At 51.0% G+C, this 27420-nt stretch overlaps 1 protein-coding gene across 3 annotated transcripts in view; it reads right to left on the reverse strand.

Annotated features, from left to right (window-relative positions):
* Positions 1-27420, reverse strand: part of TRAPPC9 (trafficking protein particle complex subunit 9) — a 515472-nt gene that overhangs the window by 145411 nt on the left and 342641 nt on the right. For all 3 annotated transcript variants that reach the window (XM_060116028.1, XM_060116029.1, XM_060116027.1), the window contains one exon: positions 19435-19545. In XM_060116028.1, coding sequence (XP_059972011.1) covers positions 19435-19545 — 111 coding nt within the window. The remainder of the gene's footprint in view (positions 1-19434; positions 19546-27420) is intronic.

Here is a 27420-nt window from a genome sequence, read left to right on the forward strand (position 1 = left end):
CCCATCTCAAGGTCCTTAACTCAATCACATCTGCAGAGTTCCTTTTGCCACGTAAGGGAACACATCCGCAGGTTCCGGGGATTGGAACGTGGATGCCTCTTAGGCGGGGGGCACTGTCCTGCCTACAACCCTTGTTAACCACTTGGTACTGCCCTGGACCCTAGGGAGAGAGACAATGAGGAACGCATGGCCGCTGGTGAGTGCAGAGTCACCACTCACTGGGGAGAGATACCCGTAGACACAGTCATGGCAGAGTGGAGTCTAAGAGCAGGGCAGGTGCCAGGAACTGCGGGACACAGAGAAGAAGGAAGTGTCTCAGGAGGTCAGGTAGGCCTCCGGCAGAGAGGATGCTAGACTGGGTCTGGGAGAACGGACACATTCTCCAGGTGGACCGAAGAGAGAAATCTGTTCCCTCAGGGAAAGGGTGCAGTCAGAGCACCAGCTTACACTTGATTCTGAGGGTGCTCTCTCTCTCAGACACCCTGACTCAACCTCCTGCTTGGAAGCCACAGCCCTGGGATCTAGAAGCCAGGACGCCCAGTCTAGCCTGGCTCTCCCTCCAGGCAGCTGTGAGATCCTGAAAAGGCCACTTTGCCTTCTTGCTGGCCTCAGAGTCCCCACCGGTAATGACCGGTCAGGGCTCTGACGATCTCAAAGACCCCCCTTCCAACTTCAAGGTTCCAAAGTTTGATGGAGTTAAGAGGTATTTTTCAGAACAATTATTACAAATCTTCAGAAGAACCGCATCTCCAAAATAATATTAAGAATAGTTATTAAGGAAAACACGAAGAGATTAAATAAGGTAAACAAACATGGCAAAACTGTGTAACTTCAAGCACTCAGCAAATTCTGGGAAAAATAATGTTTGACAGAGGCTAGACTTTTAATTTCCCTAAAATACTAAACATCTCTACCAAGGAACTTTGACCCCAGTGCTATTAATAGGCACACTTGAGAAGACTATTCAGTGAAAGCAGCAGAGGAAAGCTGTCCCTAAAATTATCCCAACAGCAACTGATTTCCTCCTGGGACTGAGCACAGAAGGAAGCATCACGTTATACTGATCCAAGGAAAGCAGGGCAGGGTGAGGGCGCTCACCGCCCCTGGCCCCCCCAGGGCCATGTCTGCTCTGAGCTGCCCAGGCTGGCGGTAACTGTCAGTCTGTCCACCTTCATTCCCTAGACCTGGGCTCCCTCCCGCACCACCTGTAACTGCAGTGCAGAGTGTACGGCTTATTCGTCTGCAGACCCTCAGCACCTAGCACAGGGCCTCCGACATTCGGGCCTTTGGAAAGGGTTGTTAAGAATATACCGTATGCTAACACATATATATGGAATTTAAGAAAAAAAAATGTCATGAAGAACCTAGGGCTAAGACAGGAATAAAGACACAGACCTACTAGAGAATGGACTTGAGGATATGGGGAGGGGGAAGGGTAAGCTGTGACAAAGCGAGAGAGAGGCGTGGACATATATACACTACCAAATTGTAAAATAGCTAGTGGGAAGCAGCCGCATAGCACAGGGAGATCAGCTCCGTGCTTTGTGACCACCTAGAGGGGTGGGATAGGGAGGGTGGGAGGAAGGGAGATGCAAGAGGGAAGAGATATGGGAACATAGGTATATGTATAACTGATTCACTTTGTTATAAAGCAGAAACTAACACACCATTGCAAAGCAATTATACTCCAGTAAAGATGTAAAAAAAAAAAAAAAAGAATATTCTTGTGTGGTCTGAAATATGCCTTCTGTAGTTGCAATACTGGCTTGTCTACTTCCTGAGGTTACAGATGCTCCTCACATGACACCCTTGAAAATCGCCTTTTGTCAGGCAAAACACCTGGGGGAAGCATCAGGTCCTGTGGACCACCCGCCGTCCTGTCTCCTCTGAACAGACTGGGGTCTGCACACACCTCTTGGGCACAGAGCTGGGAATGCGGGCTGACAAGGGGGTCCTCAGGTTCTGTTTAGCAGAAACAGTGCCTTCATGAATTCTTTATCGTCAGAACTACTTATCAAGAACAAAGGTTCCCAAAGCAAAGCAGCTTCACCTCCTGGTCTCTGGACACCCCTCTCAAAGTGTCCATTAGCATTCAGGAGCCATAACCTCTGCTTCCCTCTTCCAGAAACATCTCCAAAACACAAGAAGCCAACACAAACAATGCAATTACTTATAAAAAATAGAAAAGAGTCCCGGAGGGAGCGAGGAAGCTACATGTTAAGAAGGGAGTCTGCTGTGTGCTGAATGCAGATCAGGCTCGCAAGAGATGATTAACTGGAAATAAAAGAATTCCCTCTAACCTAACCAGCAATACACAGCCACGAAGGAAGCAAGGCAGACAGGTGTCCTGGGGGCCGTGCAGCCTCCATCTCGAGGCTTTCCAGAAAAACACCCCGCGTTCTCTCGGAGGGAGGTTTTTAAAGAGAAAAAGATCCTTGGTACATATCAACTCTGAAAAAAAAACAAAAAAACCCCCCCAAAACCCAACTTTAAACAGGATGCTCGTATGAGGTGATGAAGACAGCTGATTTCGACCAATACCAAGGAGCACTTCCCTCCAGGCTAGGCCCTGCATAAGAGGAGAGGGTTCCTGGGCAGGGGGATGAGGTCTCTGGCTGGACTGTCTCGTCCTAGAGGGGAGCTGGACACAGGGAGAGGCCGTGCCATGCGACCCCAGAGCAGGTGCCCCGAATTCCAGTCCTCACTCGGCCTCGTGGGAGTGCGGGGTGGGACACTTGAGGACTCTGGTCCCTCCCACCCGAATCTCTCTGACGGGGGATGGGGCAGCCACAGTCTCAGTCTCCCCCTTTACTGGATAGGTTCAGGCTGCCCACTCCTCAGATTGCTGAGGCTCAATAAGCAAGTCTGCAAAGCTGGCAGCACGGTGCCTGGCACATGCCGGGTGTCACACACATCAGCCCCTTTCTGGTCTCGTGTAACAAAACCTGAGGAGCAGAGATTGGGCTTCCAGCCAGAGTAGCCTGAGTCTGACGGGTGCTCAATAAACCCCAGTTACAACAACAAGGGATTCACTTCCACGCCTAGCACACATGTGTGTCACACCAGGCTAAGTGGGTATGTCTGTGAGCCCTTCTCCACACAGCACCAGCATGGTGCTCAGGACACGACGGGTGTTCCAGTAACGCCTTCTGAACAAACGTAGGAAAGAACGCAAGGATGCAGAGTCAACTGTGACGTCATATGTTCATATAGGAAAAGAGCAACCATCCTCTCAAGATGGCAAAAAGTGAAAGACGAAGACCCAAAGAAGTATGGTAGTTCCCCTTTAAATGCAAAGAAAGTACTGGGACTCCAGCACTGGCCAAATCTTGGTGTCCTTCCTACAGGATTGCCCGCCCTCGCCTCTTTGATCTCAGGCTGCCCTGTGACTTCTTTGACCAACAAAATGTGCAGGAAGTGACCCAGGCCACATCCAAGCAGAAGGCTCCTGAGCTGTCATGTGGCCTGTACCCTTCTCTTTTCCTCTGCCCCCAAACCAGGTGTCTCCAGAGGACATGGGTCACGAACGAAAGCAAAACGGAGCTAGAGCTAAACCAACCTGCGATACAGACAAAACGTGAGCAAGACACAAGTCTTCTCGTGGTACTAAGTAACCAAGATTCTGGGTCTTTTGTTACTGCAGAGAAACTCAGCCTAAACGGAATGAAACAGAAAGTGATTCAATTCAGTTCCTGCTGGGCCAGGCACTAGGCCAGGAGCCAGCACTGAGCTAATGAGAACATGACCCCTGCCCAGAGGGGGCTCCCAGGGCAGAGAGAGACATGCAAGCAAATAAGGACACCCCAGCATGAGATGTAGGGGACGCGTGGATAAAAGGCGGGAGGAGTGGGGAAACCCAAAGTCCCCCAGGATGAGGAGATGATGCGGCCGACTGGGTCGGGCGGGGCGCTGCAGACAGAGAACGGGACGCCCCAAGCCCGCACCATGCTATGTGTTGTTTTACTTCAGCACTCTTTCTTTCCTTTTTTTCTTTTTCCTATTGCTATGGAACAGTACTTGGAAACTGGATGATGAAAGAGGTAAAAAAGTATACATTTTTTTTGGCTTTTTAAAACGTACAATGATTCTGGTAAAAATAAACAAACTCTTACCATACGATCCAGCTCTCATGCCCCTTGGTGTTTACCCAAAGGAGCTGAAAACTTACATCCACACAAAATCCTGCACATGGGTACTTAGAGCAGCTTTATTCATGAAGGCCAAAATTTGGAAGCAACCAAGACATCCGCCAGTAAGTAAACAGATAAACAAACTGTGGTACTTCCAATGGAATCTTATTCAGTGCTAAAAAGAAATGAGCTATCAAGCCATGAAAAGACATGGAGGAGCCTTCAGTGCATATCACTAAATGACAGAAGTCAGCCTGAAAAGGGCACATCCCGTATGCTTCCAACTATAAGACATTCTGGAGAAGACAAAACTAAGGAGACAGTAAAAGGATCAGTGATGACCAGGGGCTAGAGGTGAGGGATGGATGAACAGGCGGAGCACAGGGGATTTTACAATGATGGATGCACGTCACTATACACGTCATTGTCCAAACCCACAGAATATACAACAGCAAGAACGAAAAAAGCCCAAAAAACACTTTCCCTAATAAAAAGCTGGTGGAGGCGGATGGAGGGTACACAATGACATACGCACGCGCTTTCTTTTTTTTATATATATATATACATTAAACGGAGAAACTCGCAGCCTTTGCCCCATGGCCCTAACAATTCCCACAGCTCTCAGGTGCCTGTTTTCTGACTATGTGCCCCCTGGTCACTAACAAGCCCTGGAAACAGGCTCCTACTATCAGCAGTCTTAAGTTCTTTCCCAGGATGGGATGGATGCCCAGGCTTCCGTGAATCTCAGGGGTTTCCAAGACGACCCTGATGTCAGGGGGGAGGACACAGCAGAAGAGGGGCAATTGGACTTGGCCTCTGGAATCAGGCAGCTGGTGGACAACTGATACCATATGTTAACAAAGTGACATTCCTGAAGGGAGGCATGGTCTGCTCCCTGTAAGCCTCACCTTACAGGGCCTTTGCCTCTCTCTTCAGGATGCCCCGTGACTGACATAGCAGAGTACCCCACGCACCTCCGAGGTGACACAAGGGGACTGGCATGTCTGGAGCAGCTGCAGGTACACGAGAGCCACTCACTCAGCCTTCTCCCCCACCTCCCTGGGCAGGTACCGCCATCAGCCCGGGTGTGCAGATGTCAACACCGACGCCATGGCAGGGTAAGCAACTTGCCCGAGATGGTGCCACAGGCAGAGGACAAGGAGGGAGGACCTGGCCCAGGTCTCTGCAACCCTGAAGGCACGGCTTTTCCACTAGTTTTGAAGTGGAGAGATTCTCAGCTCTGGCTGCACCTCACATAAACCCCTGGAGCTGTAACAGTATTTTGAAGATAGTAAGGCTAACATTCATAGTTTTATGCGTGTGTGCAGGTGTGTGTAAGGACACCTGAGCACATGTATATACACGGTGCACATACTGTGTGCATATAATACCTATGCAATATAGTCATTCTCAAGTTGAAAGATAGGGAAAGCAACTAATAAGATGGCCCTGAATGGGCGGACGCCCGCTATTGTGCTAAAATGCTCTGCGTCACGGCCTCGGGAATGATACGCGGTGACGGCACCCCTCCTGCGCAGGTCTGTCACGTAGCCTTGCCCTTGATCTATCTGACCATCCAGTCGCTGGTCCTTCCCTCCCGACACACCCTGGGGTCCTCCGAGCCACTGTCCTGTAACACCTGCATCTCTGGTGCCTGGAGAGGCTCCTGGGAAGCTCTCGACCCACAGGTAAAACGAGCCAGGGAGCCGACAGGAGGGAGCTCACCACAGCAGGCCTCTCACGAGCCCGCTTCAAACCCTGGCTTGGACACCCACGGGCAGTGTCACCTGGAGCGGGTCACCTGATCCCGCTGAGCCTGTCTCCTCAACGGGCACGCAGAGATGACAGAAGGGTTGGGGGGGGGGTGACAGGAGAGGCCCGGAAGCCTCCTGCTGACGGGGGAGGCTGGAAAGCGTGACCGTGTAGAATGCAGAGGCGTCAGCAAGTGGTCCGGGAGGAAGCCTCGGACGCCCCCTTCCCTCCAAGGCCAGGGGCACGAGGGCTCAGGCGTTGGAAGCCGAGGGGAGCTCCTCCGCCAGAGCGGGTTTTACTGTGTCCATCGTGGGCAGGTTCCAGCGGCTAACGGGTCTTTTGAGTCAATGCACCTTCGTGGAGACCTTCTGAACTGACACAGATTAAACGACTCCATCATGTCAACACCCACTTCCCTTCGGTTTTGCCACCAGTGGTTCTAATACTCTGCTGTGAGGCTGCCTTGTTATCCAAGTTTCAGCCCAATTTCACCCCTGAAGCGCTTCCTTATGTGAAAGATGCGGGTAAGGCAGTCAGAGAAAGGCCGCAGCGATTTTTCCGGGCCATCGGTCAGTCTGCTGATAAACACACCGTGGACTAGACTCCCACCCCAGAGGAGGGTCCCTGGACTGGCCGCAGCCCTGCCGACCCCTGCAGGCTCGGGCCCTGGGACCAGCCCGCCCAGCTTCAGGCCGCCCCCCACTGCTGGCCGGGACGAGGACCCCGACCCTCCGCTGTCACTTCTCCTCCCACGGCGGGATCTGCAGCCCATTCCCAGGCCCAAAGGCGGTGCGTGGGGTTGAACGGGAAGAGCTTCCCTAAGCTGGGGAACAGAGGTGCTAGCTGGGCCCAAACCAAAGGGCAGCCCTGGGGTCCCGCAGGGGCCCAGCAGGCCTCTCTAGCTTCACTGGCTACGAGCCCGATCAGGGCCGGGAGAACCGGGTGCCAGCAGCTTGAGATCCCTCGTGGAGCCCCAGAGAAAGGCGCCGGTTATACAAAACGCCTGTCCCAGGAGACGGGGAAGAGCACGCCTCTGCCCCACCTTTCCCCAAGGTCTCGCTCCTGGGAGGGAGGAGAATAAAGCGGTCAAGTCTTCCAAGTGTCCTGCAGCTTGCAGTCAGCTCCACTGCTATTTCCTCACAGGACCCAACTGAGACCCCAGTTTGCCAGCAGCCTGAATGACAAGCCCAAGGGCACAAGCCAGGCATTGGCAGAGACGCAACCAGAAGCCAGGCCTTCGGCTCCCAGTGCTGTGCTCTTTGCCCAAGGTCACAGCGTGGCATTTCTGGTGCAGCAGGAAGTGGGCTGCCCCTGCGAGGACAGCAGACTTGTGATAGCCTCTGTGCCCTCAGAACCTCCCCACCCCGCCCTGGCCATGCATCTGCTGGGCAAGCAAATGGCAACACCACCCACCCGGCTGCCCAAACTAGAAACTTCCCTCTCCTTCTCCACAACCCACACCCACCAACCCTCCATCCTTCCTCCCTCCTGAGGGTCTCCGGATCCCGACTCTTCTCTCTGCTCCAAAGGGCACCCCCAGGCGCAGCCACCATGACCCACCTGAGACCACCCAGGCTTTCACCAGCTGTCACCCCTTCCAGACACTTCCTAAAAGGTCAAGCTGACACTCTCCTGCCTCGGGCTCTCTTGTGACCACCCCTTCCCCTCCAAAGACGTGGCTTTGACCATGGCTCTCACAGGAGGATTTCAAGCCAGGGTGAAGCTGTCATTTATCCTGAAGGTGAAAACGGGGAAAACCCCAAAGACAAAGACATCTTCAAATGTATCCCTCATTAAAAATGTATTAAGACTCATCGGCATCCAAGGTCCGCTAAGATCTGGCCCAGACTAGTCCACCCATCACCTCCCCCTACACTCCGGCCACAGGAAACACCCAGCTCTCCCACCCTGAGCTGCAGTGAGCTGTTCGTCAAATGGGAAAAATAACCCTTGCCCTGGAAAAACACATTTACAAGCTTAAGGTTTCAAAGGAAGCAGCATAATGTATGACAAATACACACAGATGCTGCTCAGGCTAATATGTGCCACGAAGTCCCAGACATCCTGAACTCTACGCCCCCTCCTCTCCCCACCAGCCCCTGAAACCAGTCCCCGTGGACAGTCAGGATGTTGCCACTCCCGTGTGGGCCGCAGCCTGGTCCTGCCAGACCTGGAGCCACTCAGCTCCAGGGCTGTGTCAGCTACCAGAGGTGGATGCGAGGTTTCCCAATCCCGCTGGGCCTCTGAGAGCCCTAAGCAGCACCAGCGTTACCCGGATGTCTCCCACTGGGCAGCTGCTGAGAACAATGGGCCTTAATTATCTGATGGGCAGGATGCTTTAGAGTGGAGAGACACAGGAAAGGGCTTCACTTCTTCATCTGTTCATTTTCCAAACCTCAGACAGAAAATGCTTGTGTGTTTCATTTTGAGCTTATGAAAAAGAGAGAATTTCTTAATGTCTACTCATCCGTTGGGGGTGAAAAGGCATGCATTTGGGGTGTAAGGTTAGATAAAAGGAAAAGATCTAATAATAATGGCTCCATCACAGAAAGTAGATAAGCAGACACCAGTGCCTTCTGATGGAGATTCTTTGCAAAGGAAAAGAAAACTATCACTGAATATGATCAAGCCTCTAGAGCTTACTACCAATTTAATAAGGAATAAAGAAAAAGAAGTCAGTCAGAGGAGCAAGGTCACCACCACCACCACAGGCACCCAACTGGCCAAATCCCCAACTAGGGGACCTGATTTAGTCAATGGACAATTGTGAGAAAAAAGAGATGCACGGGGAGCCTATAGATTAAAAACGGATGTGAGACTTATCAACCTCTTGAATTCTGAGTCCAAAAAATGTTTAAAAAACATGACACCGCGGCTTCCCCAGTGGCGCAGTGGTTGAGAGTCCGCCTGCTGATGCAGGGGACACAGGTTCGTGCCCCGGTCCAGGAAGATCCCACATGCTGCGGAGCGGCTGGGCCTGTGAGCCATGGCCGCTGAGCCTGTGCGTCCGGAGCCTGTGCCCCGCAACGGGAGAGGCCACAACAGTGAGAGGCCCGCGTACCGCAAAAAAAACACACAAAAAACACACAAAAAAAATGACACCGAGATCACTGGAAATTTAAACATTGATATTGAGGAACTGCTCATTTTAAAACATGATATGGCATTGCGGTTATGTTTTTAAAAAGAGCTCCAATGTTAACTATTAAAATATTTGCAGATGAAATGATACGTCTTCTTGGATTTGCTTCAAAATAACACAGGAAATGGGGCAGTTGGTGAGGGAGAGATGAAAAAGACTGGCCCTGAGTCACTAGTTATAGAAGCTGGGTGAGAAGTACTATTACGGCACCTCTTGTATATATTTGAATTCTCCACATAAAGTTTTTAAGTAAAAGAATGAATAACGACACACCCCCTCCCTTCGGCACCTTCGCTGAAGTGGCCCAGCGCCGAGGTGGGCATGGCTGGGCTTCTTCCCCCCTGCCCATCTGACAGATGAGGCGTCAGCGTCAGAGAGTGTGAAGGACCAGCCAAGGGCGCGACCAAGGACCAGCAGAGCTGGGGTTGCAGCGCACGTCTCGGCTCGGTCCAGGGCACTTTCCTCTTCCCTCCAGATAAGATGAGACCCTTTCCCTAACACGTGGGCAGACACCTTTGGGGGCCCTGAGAGGTCTGCACGTGGGGCTTCACGGCCAGACTCCAATCCCCACGAAGGGAAAGATGAGTTCCCAGAATTTCTAGCTCCAGACCAACCGGAGCACTGTGGCTGGGGGAGACTGCTTGGGAGTGTGAGGGATAAGCACCAAAGAGAACACAAGACCCGTGTCACTACCCGCCGCCTCTTCCTGGTGAACTGAACCAGGAGGATAATCACCACCATGTCCCCCGATGGGGTCAGCTTAAAGCCTGCCTGAGTCAGGCTGTGAGTGGAGGCGCCCTGAGTAGGACCCCTGAGTAGGAGGGGAACACCTGTGAACGACACTCAGCACGCCCACTGCTAACTCACTCACTCATGCACATTACCTGAGCACCTACTGTGTGCCTGACAGTGGATCAAGGTGGTAGGGATGTTCAGGGCCGAGCAAGACACACACGCTGCCCTCAAAGAACCCACAGTCGAGCCCCGTGGTCCCCTCACAGGGCCACACGTTAGAGTCACCAGGGGAGATTTACAGGTCCCGATGCCCAGGTAGCACCCAACCAATCAGATCAGGATGTGGTGGGGCGGGGGGAGCCCCGTAATAACAATTCGAGGCAAAGTTTGGGAACCTCTAGTCTGGCAAGAGCGAGACGCGAGGTAGAAAATAACAAACACCATCCAAGAGTCCACGGACGCACAGAGGAGCAAGACACGGCTCCAGGGGGAGGTCGGGGAGGACCCGGTGGGCGGCTCGATCACGGCTTGAAGTCCCACAGTGCTGACCCTGCAGGCCACGTTTTGCTCTCCCATCCGTGCCGAAGGTTGAGGGACCACAGGGGGACGGCCCTTGCTCTCTCTGGGCCTTCCTGTCACTTCCCAAGGGTGGTCATCTGCCTGAGATTCCTGTGGGTGCACCTCCCCCGAGACCCCAGGCGTCCCTCCAACCCCCAGCTCCCAACTGCAGTGATGCCGGCCCATAACCTCGGCCCTCAGACCCAGGGGCGGCAGGTCTGCTATACCGGACGCCTCAGTGTCGCCCTCTACCCTTCCGGTTACCTGGTTACCAGTTCCCTGGTCAGGCCTCGTTAACAAGTCCTCACAGTAAGTCCTCCCTGTGAAGTGGCTGTGTGGCCTCTGGCTCCTGACAGAGGAGGACCCTCTGTCCCCACGTCAGACACCGCCCAGAAGCCTGGGCAATGCGGCTCCAAGTCATAACTAAGCACTTGAGCAAAACTCCGCAGTCATCTCCCCAGAAAGGAAGCACAAGACCCCAAGCGCACGCCCTTCCCTAGGCCTGGTGGCTCGGATGGTGGGAGCCGTTCTCACAGCTGAAAATAACATTACCTGCCCGTCATGGAGCACCTGCCGGGGGTCACGTGCAGTGCTAGGCACACAGCCTGGACTAACTTTAGTACTTATAACGACCTGCAGGACAGGCATCCGTATCCCCACTTTACTTGAAAGCTCAACAAGGCCAAGCGACTCACCCAGACAGCCGAGCCAGCCAGTGGCCGAGCGAGTCCGGGCCTGGGCTCTGTGTGGCCCCAGGTCTGCGCCCGCTAGGCCTGTGTCCACGGGGTGGGCACCTGAACACCAGCCTTCAGCCAGGGAGTGGGTGCAGGGGGCACCACCTCCTGCACCAGGGAGACTCCAGTCGCTCAGGACAAGAGGCCACACAAAGCTGCCCGGCGTATGGAGCCCAAGCGAGTGACCTGGTTTTTCTTTTCTCACGAAGAGGAGAGACTCTCTCCTGTCATCTGAGTCCGCAAACTGCAGCATCTTCCAGGTATCGAATCTCTGTCACCTGGATGCTTCTCCAGGCTGAGCTCTGACCCGTCTCCTTGCTGCCTATGAATCATTAGGGGGTCCTATTGATTCTGGTGCCATCGGGTTTCTCTTAGGGTACTTGCAAAACCGCTAACTGGAAGGGATGCAGAGTCGGGTGGCGGAGACGCTGTGGCCAGGGAGTGAGGAGTCCAGCACCAGCGTCATTCTGCCTGGGGCTTGAGAAGCAAACCCGAGCCTCAGTTTCCCCATCAGGCAGCTGAAAGGACAAGAACACACCAAGGTGCTTTCTCCTGGTTTGCATAAGCTTACTTTCTGAAGGACTCTCCCACTTTCCTCCCAGTCTGAAAAAGGAACAAAGAAAATCCACAAAGTCTTCTGACTCAGAACAGCTGCAGAAGAGACCACCAGGCTGGGGGCACAGGCTTGTTGACCGCGGGGGGCAGGGCAGGCCACCCGTGGAAGGAGGCCATGCGCAAATTCCAGCTGCGGTTACATAGCAAAGAGCAACAACACCGGGCTCCTAACAAGGGCTTCCTTGCATGATTCAGTGAAGTGTTCGACAGAACTAAACGAGAGAAAGACACGGAGACAGTTGGTAGGAGGAGCTAGACATTTAGGGCTGGGGCTGTTCTGGGCTCGGGTAAACACCCCCAGAGGTGGGCCTGCGTGGAAATCACTGCTGACACGCTCACGGTTCCCGGGGAGGGCACCTGCACACAGGTGAACAATCGCGGGGGTAGAGGACGCACAGGCTGCTCCCCAAACCCCTCTGCGGGGAGTTACAGAAGACCAAAGTCAAAATGAGAGGGGGCTTCCCTGGTGGGGCAGTGGGTGAGAATCTGCCTGCCAATGCAGGTGATACAGGTTCGAGCCCTGGTCTGGGAGGATCCCACATGCCGCGGAGCAACTGGGCCCGTGAGCCACAAATACTGAGCTTGCGCGTCTGGAGCCTGTGCTCCGCAACAAGAGAGGCCGTGATAGTGAGAGGCCCACGCACTGCGATGAAGAGTGGCCCCTGCTCACCGCAACTACAGAAAGTCCTCGCACAGAAACGAAGACCCAACACAGCAAAGATAAATAAATACATAAATAAAATTTAAAAAAAAAAAAAATGAGAGGAGGACGGGACCTTAGTGGTCACCTGGCTGGTCACCTCTCTGAGCCTCAGTTTCTTCATCTGCTAAATAGGGATGATGGTCACGATAGCGACCTCAAAAGACACGTTGAAGACAGAACACGCAGCACAGCAAGTAACCAATCACAAGTCATCGCTTATCACGTGATCACTCCATTTGCTCGTTCATTCCTACAGGAAACATTGCCTGAGCCTCTCAAAGGACCAGGGAAGAAGTTAAAACCTAGAGGAGGGACAAGGCTTATCTAAAGCCACTCAAGAGGCTGAAGAAGAAAAGCTAAACCAGAAACAAGTTGCCGCTGAATGCAGCGCTGTGCCACAGGCTGGGCCCCCCGCAGACCATCAAGAGAGCCCTAGAAACACAACCACGATGCCGTGGAGCGCCCAGGCCTTCTCGTTCCCGCCCCAGAGCCCCGCCAGGATCCTCCAGATGTGAGGGTCTGGCCCTCCCCATGGCCCGGACGGCGTCAAGGGGAAAGTCTCAGAGCGCCGAAGCTGTACGTGCTCTGGAGCCCGTCCCTGCCCCTCTGGCTCGACAGCCATTCCAGAATGCGTGCGATGCACTGTCCGCACACTTGACAGGGCTGACCTGTTCTCAGCCAGCCAGCGACGAGGCTCCCCAGCGAGGAGACGCCGGGACCAGACGTGCCAGGCCTGCCAAGCAGGCAGTGGCTGCCTGTGGGTGAGGGCAGGACAAGGCGGGGTAGCCTGAAGCACGGGATGAGACAGTATCTGTTACTGTAAATTAAGAGAGGTTTGTGCCTAAACGAGGGCTGTCATGAAACTTAACTGTAATGGTTTGATAATTAAGCAAAAACACAATAATTATCATACCTTAATTTTTCCAGTACATTTGCTGCTGGCGACACTGTATTTTCTTAAGGAAGTTCATGCCGTTTCACTCAGAAAAGCATTCTACTGTTTCTGGTCATCTTTTGAAACTAGAGGAGGGGGGCTGCCCAGTTCCGGGGACATAGCCTAAAGAAGTGTAGGTAACTCCCGTGGAGGGGTGTGGCGGCAACTGGGCAGCCCTGGGTTCCAGTTACAACTAACTGCGTGGCCCTTGGCAGGTTCGAGCTCTCTTACGCATAAGCAGAGGTGGGCACAGTGCCCACATCTTGAGGATGAGGATTAAAGGCAGAAATGCTTGTGAAAGTGGGTTCTTCTTCACACCACCCCTGGGGTAAAAATGAATGTTACTACAGGCATCTAGCTGCAAGTCTGGAGGACATTCTCAATGTCACGACCGAGGGCGTGGAGCCCCAGGAAATGCAATCAGCACAGACCAAGCGTCACAAATCGTGTAGGCAAAAGTGAAGTTAGCTAATGGTGCTTAATTACAGAACGGATGCATCAACCAGGCCAGAAAGAGAGATGAGTCACCGATTTCCAAAGGACCTTTCACAGAAAAGATGAGGAGGGTGAAAAGGTACGTGCTACATCCATTTGCTGAAAGGTTGCATCTTAAATTATAAGATGACATAGATACCCCTAGGAAATACGGGTACAGGAGTGGTATTGCCAGTTTAAAAACTCGAAGATGCAGCCCGTGAAGAAGCCCTTGACGCCACCCCACACACGCGCCCCTTTCCAGGGGGTGCTGCCGCTTCACCTGGGCTGCTCCCCCTGGCACTCCAGCCCCACCTCACTCCTACTCAGTGTCCTGTTCTGTATTAGCACCACTTCCTCCAGAAAGCCTTCCCAGCCCCAAGCTGGGTTTCCTCCTCTCAGCTTTGGATTCTCCTCAGCCTGTGCGACAATCCCTGCCTTTCTTCCACACCAAACGTAAGTGCAGTGAGGACAGTGAGGACCTTACCCACTAGGCTATCTCCCGGCAGGGCGTGGGACTCGCTGGCCACTCGGGAGGTGCTTGTTGAAGGAATGGATGAACACGCCCTGCGAGCGGAACACCCAGCCTGCTCCCCCGCCTCCCCAACTCCTGCCGGCCTGTACGCTTGACAATGGACTTGGGCGCTGGTCACAGCTTACCTAAGGCTGCACAGAGCAGAAAGAGGAGAAAACAGAACCTGCTTCCCCCCGCCCCCTCCAGCCCATCTTTTTTTTTTAACATCTTTATTGGAGTATAATTGCTTTACAATGGTGTGTTGGTTTCTGCTGTATCACAAAGTGACTCAGCTATACATATACATGTTCCCATATCTCTTCCCTCTTGCGTCTCCCTCCCTCCCACCCTCCCTATCCCACCCCTCTAGGTGGTCACAAAGCACTGAGCTGATCTCCCTGTGCTATGCGGCTGCTTCCCACTAGCTATCTACCTTACGTTTGGTAGTGTATATGTGTCCATGCCACTCTCTCGCTTTGTCACAGCTTACCCTTCCCCCTCCCCATATCCTCAAGTCCATTCTCTAGTAGGTCTGTGTCTTTGTTCCCATCTTGCCCCTAGGTTCTTCATGACCATTTTTTTGTTTGTTTTTTAGATTCCATGTATATGTGTTAGCATCTCCAGCCCATCTTAAATCGCCATTCCAAGCTCAGCCGTGGCGTCATTCAGACCTCGGTCCCACCAAGTGCCTTTGACCTCTGCACTCAGTCTGCTTGTCTATAACATGCGGACAGAAGCTCCTATGTGAGGGTACTAGGAGGACTGAGTGCCTGACCTCCTGCGAACACACGGGGCTCAGAAACTGACTCCAAGGACACGTTTCTCTTGTACTTGGCACGTCTTTCTACCCGGAGGGAGGGGGAGACAGGTGCAGGTCCCCAACAGTCTAATTGGAGTTGGTCCCTCTCCTGGACTGCAGGTCACCCTTAAAAGGACGTCAAATGCCTTGTGACCCAGGATGCCAGGGCTCCGAGAAGAGCAGCATCACAGCTACGTGGATTCCAGGAATACGGCTTTTCACTGAGGGTGAGGCTGTGTCACCCCGGCAGAACCCGTGGTTCATCCGCCCACTCCCCAGGGAGCAGAGGGAAGGCGGCCTGCCACGCACTGGGAGATAAAGCCAGAGTCTGAGGAACACCGCTGCCCTCACCACCGGGGAGAGCTGGCCCGCCCTGCCCTCCTCAGAGTGGCCGAGCCTGGCCGAGGGCAGCCCTCATAAGCGCCTAGGGAAGCCTGAGGTGTGGTGGGGCGGGGGGGACAGTCTTCGGGGGGCTGAGCTCAGGACTCCGGGAGGGCACAGGGCTCTAAGGAGACAGAACCTGGAGGTACGGGGACAGCAGCCCAGGACTCAAGGGGCTTCCACCTTGAGTCCACCTCGAGCTCAAGGTCCACCCACCGCAGCTTCCTCCACCAGACCTGCTCCGTCAGACCAAAGACCTGGGCCCTCTCCACGGACGCAGAGCGTGTGTCTTAACCAGGCAAAGCTGGAGAGGTCTGGAAAGGGAAGCGCAGTGACCCCCTGCATCCCCGCGAACACTGGGACGCCCGGCGGTCACCCCTGGGTTAGCGGGGGCTGACTCCCCGGAAAGAACGGAGAGTCACGACCCCCGGTTCACCCCCCACCCGAAACAGCAGGATGTCCCGTCAGGCAGGAGTGGCAGGGCCGCCCCGGCCATGGGAGTGTCGTCAGCTCCCGGCCACGAGGGGTCCTTGCTTACTCATCCTGTAGCTCCTGGAGCCTGACGCAGGCACCCCAGAGCAAGTTCTCGAAGCATCCATATTTATCGAATGAATATTTTATGAATGAATAAAGAATGTGTGAGTTAGATGCATCAGGAGATGAGAACTTAAGCAAAAAGCTTAACAGGGAAGAAGCCGGAAGCACAAGACTGAACTGTGCTTATTTGCGAACGGGGTCGTTAACATCGCTGACTTCCGTGGCTGACAGTGAGTCAAGCTTAGAACAAGCTCAGCAATTTGCAATTTTTTTAAAGCTGCATTTACGTTGGTGTCATAAGACGACCAGAAGGATGTCCTCTGGGATCCCAGGCGACATCAAAACATCTAGACAAGGCAGAGAAGGCAGACAAGGCAGGGGGCGGACGGTCTCCTTCACAACTTGGGGACCAGCACGGGGCCCAGGCCGCTGCCGGTGGCCTAGAGCACCAAGGACGCAGCAGCAGCAGCCCAGGAAGGAGCCTGTCCTCACGCCCCGGAGCCAGAACACTCAGCACGGCCGCCACGGCCTCCGAGCACCACGAGCACGTGAGCCCTGCACACGCCCGCACAGCAAGAATCCCCGAGAACAAGGAGCTCTTGAGAGGGAGTGTTTCCTTCCTCTCAGGGGTTAGGCCATAAACGCCCTCCCAGTATCAGCCCCAGACAGCGAATAAATACGACTGTGCATTTATATGTGTCATCATCAATGATGACATCAAACACCACACCCTGGCAGCAGTCTCGCCGTGGATCAGCGTGGAGACGGATAAACGGTGCGTTCACGAGTGAGTCACGAAGAGCAGTCAGAAGGCAAAAACCTGATTCATATTCAACTCCAGAGTACAAGGCTGACTGAAAGTTATAAAAAGACATGCAGAAGAAGACACATGATATGGAACCACTTATGTCATTTAAAAAAAAACCTGAATACAGTGTTTGTTGTGGCTATAAATAAATACAATAAAGTAGTAAAGCGTGGAGTGGATGATGCCGTGGCCTCCAAGACACAGAGACTCTGGGAGGAGGAAGAGAAAGGAAGGTGGGAGTGGGGGCTGGGGGCGGGGCTGTCAGGCTTCGCTGCTTTATTTATTTATTTATCTATCTATCTATCTGTTTATTTATTTATTTATTTATGGCTGTGTTGGGTCTTCGTTTCTGTGCGAGGGCTTTCTCTAGTTGCAGCAAGCGGGGGCCACTCTTCACCGTGGTGCACGGGCCTCTCACGGTCGCGGCCTCTCTTGTTGCGGAGCACAGGCTCCGGACGCACAGGCTCAGCAGTTGTGGCTCACAGGCCCAGCCGCTCCGTGGCATGTGGGATCTTCCCCGACCGGGGCTCGAACCCATGTCCCCTGCACTGGCAGGCAGACTCTCGACCACTGCGCCACCAGGGAAGCCCTTCGCTGCTTTTTCAGTTGCTTATTTTTTTCAAACATTTTCTTACGAGTTGAAAGAATTCCTCTGAGAATACTCTATAGACCCACTGGTATATCCTATAATTAACATTTTATTCTATTTGCTTTATCAACTCAGTCTGTCCATGTGCCCATCCTTCCACCCATCCAGGAATCTAGTTTTTTAGGCATTTCAAAGACTAGTGCAGATATCATACACCACCCCCAAGGCCTTCAGCAGGCAGAGTTTAACATCTGCTTACAGTTTTTCTTTTGATATAAAATCGACTCTCAGAGAAATGCACAAATCTTAAGTACACGTTCGCTAAATTTTAACAATGGCAAGCACCTATGGCGCCCACACCCAAATATCAAGTTATACAACATGGGCATCGCCTAGGAAATCCCCTTGTGCCCCTTCCTGGTCAAAGCCCATCCCAACCTCTGCAGAAGCAACCGATGCTCTGTTTCCACCATCACAGAAGAGTTTTGCTGGTTCTGGGATCTCAAATGAACGGAACCACACGGTACATGCTATTTTGGGTCAGGCTCCCCGCACTCAGCACGAGGTTCCTGAGATTCACCCATGGTGACGTATTAGGAGTTTGTCAGTATTTGTTGTTGAGTAATATCCCATGAGGAAAATGCCACCATTTGTTAATTCACTCTCCTGCAACAGACACCTGAGCTCTATTTTTTGGCTTGGAACATTCTTTATAGGTCTTTTTGTGAACATACGTTTTTAAACTTTTCTTGAATAAATAACGAGAGTTGGAACTGCTGGGCAGAGTACGTGTATGTTTAGCTTTGTAAGAAACTGCAGCAGCCTCTTCGAAAGCGGTTGCACTGTTTCACATTCCCACCCAGGCATGAACCTTCCAGCTGCTGCATGTTCCTTGTGGACACTTGACATTGCCAGTCTGTCATTTTCAGCATTTCTCACGAGTGCGTCGTGCTGCTTCACTGTGATTTAAATCTGCATTCCCTCCTCCCCACTGACCAATGGTGCTAACATCCACTGTGTTTTTTTTAACATTTTACTTCCTTGAGAAAGAGAGAAAGAGAGAGAGAGAGAGAGGAGACAGAAAGATAGAGGGAGACAGAGAAGGAGACAGAGAGGGAGAGATCTCGAGCAAATATAGCAAAACGCTGAAATCTGAGATATGGTTAGTATCTAGATATGCTAGTAACTAAATTATTTTCTGTATGTTTCAAGTATTTTGCAATTACAAATAAAAATTATATTTCACCTATATCTTACTCCAGCTATACTTCCACCTATAAGGGTATGGCCCTAACATCCAAGCTGCGCTTGGGGGCACAGCTCCTGGTCTGGAGAAAGGCCCAGATGAGTGGGAGCGGGCCAGGCCCTGGGGAAGCGATCGCCACCACAGCAAAGAGCTTCTTTCCAAAGTCACCGAGCTTGACCTGCCTCCGGACCTGTCCCTGTGGCCCTGGCTCTGCTCTCGGTCGGCTCTTACTTCCACCTTGGCTCCCTGCTCGCCTCTGCTGGACCAGGGCACGTCCTGCGGCTGACCCTGGCCAGGGCCCACCGGGGCCACCTCTCTTTGCCCTCCAAGGGCTGAGCTCGGGTGACACAGCACCTCTTCCAGGCACCTCTGCCTGGCCTGTCTCCTGTGACATTAATTCCTCCAAGGAACTTCCCACTGACATTGATATGCGTCCCTCAGATCAACACCCAGTGACACCAGACACAGCTTTCTTAAGAATTTAAAAGTGAAAGGTCTTGCCCAGACGTCCGGGCGTCCTCAGAAATGGTGCCTGAAAGCATCTGTAGCTGAGGTGCTGCTTCCTCGGACGGACACCATTCATTTCTACCTTGACTTCACATTTGGCTCCAATTTGCAACCACTACCGATCCTGTCACTGAACCTGAATAAGGGCTGTGATGCCTCTGAAAGGGGGACAAGACTGCCCACCCTCTAAGGTCTCGAGGCTGGACTGTTTCAGCACCTCCCAAGCAGGGTGATGAGAGCGGGGCCGGGGGCACGTGGGGCCGTGACGACACTTACCTCTGGCCCTCGCCGGCGTGCAGGACGAGCTCGTCATTGCTCCGGGCGCTGACCGTCAGCTCGTGCTCCGTGGAGTTGAAGACGTCCAGGAGTAGGTGGCACTGCCGGGCGCTGCGGTGCAAAGACAAAGCCAAGTTCAGCATCTTCTGGCAGCCAAAAAGGAGAGTGACTCCGCTTCCCCCCATCCCCGAAGATTTTACACCACTGGAGGACACGAGAAGTATGATTTATCACAATGTCACGTACCCGGGACACAAAGGCTGACGAAGGAGACTCATTCTGAACTAACTGTGAATTCCACACAGTGGGTTTGGACAGGAGGCCCTCCTTGGTCCTGGGACACAGGCTTACAACCCAGCTGTGCCCTTTACACATTGAGTGACCTTGGGAAGGTAACTTGAGTTCTCCAAGCCTCACACGGGTGACCACTAGGACGCCTGACCCACCGGGAAAGCACTCGGCATACAGTGTCTTTCAATAAGTGACCGCATCATGGCCCTGGATTTCTACGGGTGCCAGGCCAGGTGCTGGGCAGGGGTCCACAGAGAGCCGTGCCCATGCTGTCTGTGCACATGCCCACTGAGAGTCCTCATGGGGGCCACCCCTCACTCCCCCAGAACTGTGGGTGACACCTGGGGTCACTCACCACCCACCTGAAACCTCCTTTCCCTGGCCTTCTCTACCGCAGACAGTAACCAAACTGCAGTAACCAAGTTCCCGCCGCCCCCTTCCCCAAGGGGAGGGCCATGGAACAAAGTTCCAGCCAATAACCGGCTTCTGGAGACTTTTCATCCCAAATAAGAAGACAAGTCCTTGAGAGGGGAAGGCGCCACCCTTCCACCTCCTGACTTGCACCTACGTAGCTTCCACCTATGCCAGGAAGCTCAGGGACTCTAGGGGGCGATGGGGACGAACGCCACGGCTGCGGAGGGCAGAGTGGGGCCCTGGGAAGTGACGGCACAGACCCGTTAGCTACGTGTGAAAAACAGAACTCCAGCCACGTACGCTGCGTGTGTGCTAGCTGCCATTTGTCAGGTCCCCATCACGGTCCAATGCTTGCCTAAAACTAACACAGCATCTCAAACACCAAGTGTCGCAGCTAGCACAGGACAGCTGATGGATAAGCGTCCGCTCATCAAAACGGGACACCCGGACCTAAGACAGGAGCAGACAGCAACAGAGGCAGCAGCCATCCTCCTTCCTGGAGGAACAGGGTAAGGAGATTTTCAGAGAAGAAAAAAAAAAAAAGCCTCAGAAAAGGATCTGTGTTCTGGTCTCTTTCAGCTGAGCATTTCTTCAAAACGTGACCTTCCATAGGGCATCTGAGTTCTCAGGTGTGTTTCCCAAAGTGTGACAAGGGAAGATTTCGCTGGTTGTTAAGCAAAGGGGAGACAGGACTCACACCCACACCTGCCGGCTGCCTGCATTGCTGATTTCATACAAAAGCCCTGCAAGGTTGTCCTCCCGAGACCCCCTGATGGAGAGGGGAGGAGAGGGAGGCTCAGGAGATGATGAAAAGTGCTGGTGATGACCGAGACTCAAGACACAGAGCTAGAAATCCTGTAGTGCTCACAGCGGATGAAGACGCGTATTCCGATCCAAACTGCGTCCCCTGTTCTTTCCAGAGAAGGGAACTGAGGTGGAGAGGGCGCAGTGACGTGCCCAGGGGTTCACACACGCACACACGCGCGCTCACATACACAAAGACTGACCGCATCCAAAGGCCACTGGGCATCTGTGAAATACCAGATTCTCAAAACACATACATGCACTTACTCTCAAGGGAGATGGTAAAGTAGGAGCCTGATCGTCCCGCTACGCACTACGAGATGTCGCACAACACGTATTTAGTTGGTTCTGGGTTCTGTGGGTCGGGGTGTCCTCCCCAGAGGTTCAGCACTTGGAAAAACATTCATTAGCTCTGACAGCTGCCTCCGAGAGGCCTCTTCACTCAGCTCACAGGAAAATGAGCTTTCGAGAATGAAGATCTATTCTGCCTTTGTCATAACTTGATGAAATCTTTAATCACAGCAAAATCTCTCATCAGAAAAGGAAATTCATAAAACATTTATCAGAGGCAGAAAATTGAAGTGATATTTAAAAGCAGGAAAGAAAAGATTCAAATACATGCTGTTTTCACCCACTGAATATAATTGTTAGAAAACTGCACAGGAATGAACAACACCGGAATGTAATACTTTTTTGTCCTCTGTTTTTTCTGACTCACTGTCTGAGTATGGGGGCGCCTGATCCAGTGTTTCTGTTCCTCCTAATTGTTGGCAGCATGAGATGCTGGTGGATCTTTGCTTTCTACCTATTATTCATAAATTAATTCCCTTTCCGAAACTGCAGTAGCACTGTGTGCCCACCATCATGTCATTTACTCTGTGTATCTTTCCATACCTCTTTGGATGATCTCTTAAGTTTTAATCTGTGTTTGAGCATATAATTTACTTTTAATTCTTATTTGCTTTTTGGTTTTATTTTTGGGGTTTTTTTTGTTTTTCTGGATCCATCTTTCTGAAGTACAGGGAAGCCCAGGAAAGCTTCCTAGAAGAACCGAGATCAGAGTAAGGCTTCAGATCCATCTGCCTGGTCGGGAGGCGGGGTGGGGTGCCCAGAAGCAGGAAAGAATCTGGAGTAAAGTTGGAGGGAGGAGACGAGGCCGCCAGGTGGAAAGGAGAGGCACAGCCCAGGCACAGCGAACAGTGCGTGTGAAGCCACATCTATATAGTTAGTATGCACTATTTCCTATCTAGAATTAGGACAATTAATTTTATTTATTAATTCATGTAACAAATATAAATATCTACTGAGTACCTGTTGTGTGCCAGGTACTATTCTAAGCACTTGGGATATGGAAGTGAACAAGAGAAACAGGATCTCTGCTTTCACGGAACTCACACTCTTGTGAGGGGACAGGGCTAGGAAAGATAAGAGGAATTAAAAGTGAAAAAAATTTAGTCATATTTGGTAAAACTAGGAAAAATAGGTTCAAAAAGGTTGCTAAATACAGGGTTAAGACACACATCCACACACAAAATCAATAACAACAGCATTCCTATATATCAACTGAAAACAACTACAAAATATACTTTTTAAGAAAATATATTTACAATAGTAATGTACCTAGAAAAAATCTAACAAAATATATGCAGGATGTTTATGAAAAAAATTCTAAAGTTTTATGAAATGATATTAAAGGTGATGAATAAAAGCAGAGATGTATTATGTTCAAGGATAGAAAAACTCAGTATTTTTAAATAACTCACTTCTTTCCAAATGTATATAAATTTAATGCAACTCAATAAAAAATCTCAACATTGTTCTGGTTTTGGTCAAACTTGATACACTGATTCTAAAATTTATATCTAAGATCAAAGGGCCAAGAACATGCAAAACAACAACGAGGAAAATTTTTGGAAGAGATTTGGCCAACCAGATATCAAGAGTTGTCGTAAAGCTGTAAAAATGAAGGCAGTGGGGCAGTGATAAACACATCGATGAAGGAAAAAACAGCCCAGAAGCAGATCCATGAATATAATAAGGTAATGGATATATGACCAAAGTAGCAGTGTTGATTATTAAGAAGGAGATTCAATAAACAGTGCTGGACAAATGGTTATGCAGATAGAAAGAAAATGATATCCCTACCTCACACCATAAACAAAAATAAGCTCCAAACAGACTGAATAGATAAATGTAAAAAGCAATATTTAAAATCCTATAGAAGAAAATACAGGTGAACAACTTCTGACCTTGAAAGACAGAAAGATTTCTCAAATGAGTTCCAAGATATACAAAATATAAAGAGATCTTCAACCAGGGCACCAGAATGCACAATGAGAAAAGGACAGTCTCCTCAATAAATGATGTTGGATAAAATGGATAGTCACACAGAGAGGAATGAAACTGGACCCTTACCTCACACCATATACAAAAATCAACTCAAAATGGATTAAAGACTTAAATGTAGGATCTGAAACTGTAAAACTACTAGAAGAAAACAGGGGAAAACCTTCTTGGCATAGGTCTGGGCAATGACTTTTTGGAAATAACCCCAAAAGCACTGGCAACAAAAGCAAAAACAGATTAAGTGGGGTTGTAGCAAACTAAAAGCCTCTGCACAGCAAAGGAAACAATCAACAGAGTGAAAAGGCAACTTACAAAATGAGAAAAAATATTTGGATACAGTAGGTCTCAAAAGGGGTTAATACATAAGAAACACAAACAACTCAATAGCAATAGCAATCATCATCATCATCCAATTAAAAAGTTGGCAAGGGCTTCCCTGGTGGCGCAGTGGATGAGAGTCCGCCTGCCGATTCAGGGGACCCGGGTTCATGCCCCAGTCTGGGAGGATCCCGCATGCCGCAGAGCGGCTGGGTCCGTGAGCCATGGCCGCTGAGCCTGCGTGTCTGGAGCCTCTGCTCTGCAATGGGAGAGGCCACAACAGTGAGAGGCCCGTGTACCGCAAAAAAAAAAAAGGTTGGCAAAAGACCTGAATAGCCATTTCTCAAGAGAAGACGTGCAGATGGCTAATAGCTATATGAAAAGGTGCATAACATCACTAATCATTGTGGAAATACAAACCAAAACCACAGTAAGATATCATCTCACACCTGTTAGAATGGCTATTAAAGAGACCAATAAGTATTGGTGAGGATGTGGAGAAAAGGGAACTCTCACGCACCTGTGGGAAAGTAAATTGGTGCAGCTATTACAAAACAGTGTATAACTTCCTCAAAAAATTAGTAATAGAACTACCATATGATCTGGAAATCTCACTTCTGGGTATATATCCAAAGGAAATGAAATAAGTATCTCAAAGAGATAAGTGCACTCCCATATTCACTGCAGCATTATTCATAATAGCCAAAATATGGGAAAACCTAAGTGTCCATTGACAGATGAGTGAATAAAACAATCCGTCTCTCTCTCTCCTCTCTCCTTCTCTCTCTCTCCCCCCTTTCACACACACACACACACACACACACACACACACACACACACACCATAATATTATTCAGCCATGAGAAAAAAGAAAAATCCCACCATTTGTGACACGGATGAACCCAGAGGACATTATGCTAAGTGAAATGAGCGAGACACGGAAAGACAAATACTGCATGATCTCACTTACAGGTACAATCTCAATTAGTTGAACTCATAACAGCAGAGAGCAGAATGGTGGTTAACCGGGGGTAGAGGGGTGGGGGAAAGGGGGAGAGGTTGGGCAAAGGATACAAAGTTTCAGTTACGCAGGATAATATTCAGCATGGTGACTGCAGTTAAGAATACTGCATTGAAGATGGCTGAAGAGTAAGACGCAGAGATCACCTTCCTCCCCATGGATACACCAGAACTACAGCTACACGTGGAACAACTCCTACAGAACACCTACTGAACGCTGGCAGAAGACCCCAGACCTCCCAAAAGGCAAGAACCCCCCCCCCCCACATACCTGGGTAGGGCAAAGCGGAGAGATCCCCACACAGAGGATCGGTGCCGAGCGGCACTCACCAGCCCGAGAGGCTTGTCTTTTCGCCCGCCGGGGCGCGCAGCGCTGGAAGCTGAGGCTCGGGCTTCGGTCAGAGCGCAGGGAGAGGACTGGGGCTGGTGGCGAGAACTCAGCCTGAAGGGGGCTAATGTGCCACAGCTAGCCGGGAGGGAGTCCGGGAAAACTCTGGAGCTGCCGAAGAGGCAAAAGACTTTTTCTTCCCTCTTGGTTTCCTGGTGCGCGAGGAGAGGGGATTAAGAGCGCTGCTTAAAGGAGCCTCACAGACGGACGCAAGCCGCGGCTGAAAGCGCGGAGCCCAGTGACGGGCATGGGACGCTGGGGCTGCTGCCGCCGCCGCCAAGAAGCCTGTGTGCGAGCGCAGGTCACTGCCCACACCGCCCTTCCGGGAGCCTGTGCAGCCCGCCACTGCCGGGGTCCCGGGATCCAGGGGCGGCTTCCCTGGGAGAACGCACGGCGCGCCTCGGGCTGGTGCAACGTCACGCCGACCTTTGCCGCTGCAGGCTCGCCCCGCACTCCGTGCCCCTCCCTCCCGCCCGGCCTGAGTGAGCCAGAGTTCCCGAAGAGGCTGCTCCTTTAACCCTGTCCTGTCTGAGCGAAGAACAGACGCCCTCCGGCGACCTACACGCAGAGGCGGGGCCAAATCCAAAGCTGAGACCCAGGAGCTGTGAGAACAAAGAAGAGAAAGGGAAACCTCTCCCAGCAGCCTCAGAAGCAGCAGATTAAAGCTCCACAATCAACTTGATGTACCCTGCATCTGTGGAATACATGAATAGACAACACATCATCCCAAATTGAGGAGCCAGGAGTCAGTGCTGTGCCTCTGAGGTGGGAGAGCGAACTTCAGGACACTGGTCCACAAGAGACCTCCCAGCTCCACATAATATCAAACGGCGAAAATCTTCCAGAGATCTCCATCTCAACACCAGCACCCAGCTTCACTCAACGACCAGCAAGCTACAGTGCTGGACACCCTAAGCCAAACAACTAGCAAGACAGGAACACAACGCCACCCATTAGCAGAGAGGTGGCCTAAAATCATAAGAAGTCCGCAGACACCCCAAAACACACCACCAGACGTGGACCTGCCCACCAGAAAGACAAGATCCAGCCTCATCCACCAGAACACAGGCACTAGTCCCCTCCACCAGGAAGCCTACACAACCCACTAAACCAACCTTAGCCACTGGGGACAGACACCAAAAACAACGGGAACTACGAACCTCCAGCCTGCAAAAAGGAGACCCCAAACACAGTAACATAAGCAAAATGAGAAGACAGAAAAACACACAGCAGGAGAAGGAGCAAGATAAAAACCCACCAGATCTAACAAATGAAGAGGTAATAGGCAGTCTACCTGAAAAAGAATTCAGAATAATGATGGTAAAGATGATCCAAGATTCTATTTCCCAGATCCAAAATCTTGGAAATAGAATAGACAAAATGCAAGAAACAGTTAACAAGGACCTAGAAGAACTAAAGATGAATCAAGCATCGATTAATACATGAAATAAAAAATACTCTAGATGGGATCAATAGCAGAATAACTGAGGCAGAAGAACGGATAAGTGAGGTGGAAGATAAAATAGTGGAAATAACTGCTGCATGCAGAGCAAAATAAAGAAAAAAGAATGAAAAGAACAGAGGACAGTCTCAGAGACCTCTGGGACAACATTAAACGCACCAACATTCGAATTATAGGGGTTCCAGAAGAAGAAGAGAAAAAGAAAGGGACTGAGAAAATATTTGAAGAGATTATAGTTGAAAACTTCCCTAATATGGGAAAGGAAATAGTTAATCAAGTCCAGGAGGCACAGAGAGTCCCATACAGAATAAATCCAAGGAGAAATACACCAAGACACATATTAATCAAACTGTCAAAAATTAAACACAAAGAAATCATATTAAAAGCAGCAAGGCAAAAACAACAAATAACACACAAGGGAATCCCCATCAGGATAACAGCTGATCTCTCAGCAGAAACTCTACAAGCCAGAAGGGAGTGGCAGGACATAATTAAAGTGATGAAAGAGAAAAACCTGCAACCAAGATTACTCTACCCAGCAAGGATCTCATTCAGATTTGATGGAGAAATTAAAACGTTTACAGACAAGCAAAAGCTGAGAGAGTTCAGCACCACCAAACCAGCTTTACAACAAATGCTAAAGGAACTTCTCTAGGCAAGAAACACAACAGAAGAAAAAGACCTACAATAACGAACCCAAAACAATTAAGAAAATGGGAACAGGAACATACATATTGATAATTACCTTAAATGTAAATGGACTAAATGCTCCCACCAAAAGACACAGATTGGCTGAATGGATACAAAAACAAGACCCATATATATGCTGTCTACAAGAGACCCACTTCAGACCTAGAGACACATACAGACTGAAAGTAAGGGGATGGAAAAAGATATTCCATGCAAATGGAAACCAAAAGAAAGCTGGAGTAGCAATTCTCAT

Source organism: Mesoplodon densirostris, chromosome 13, assembly GCF_025265405.1.
Source record: "Mesoplodon densirostris isolate mMesDen1 chromosome 13, mMesDen1 primary haplotype, whole genome shotgun sequence".
In the NCBI taxonomy this organism is placed as follows: Eukaryota; Metazoa; Chordata; class Mammalia; order Artiodactyla; family Ziphiidae; genus Mesoplodon; species Mesoplodon densirostris.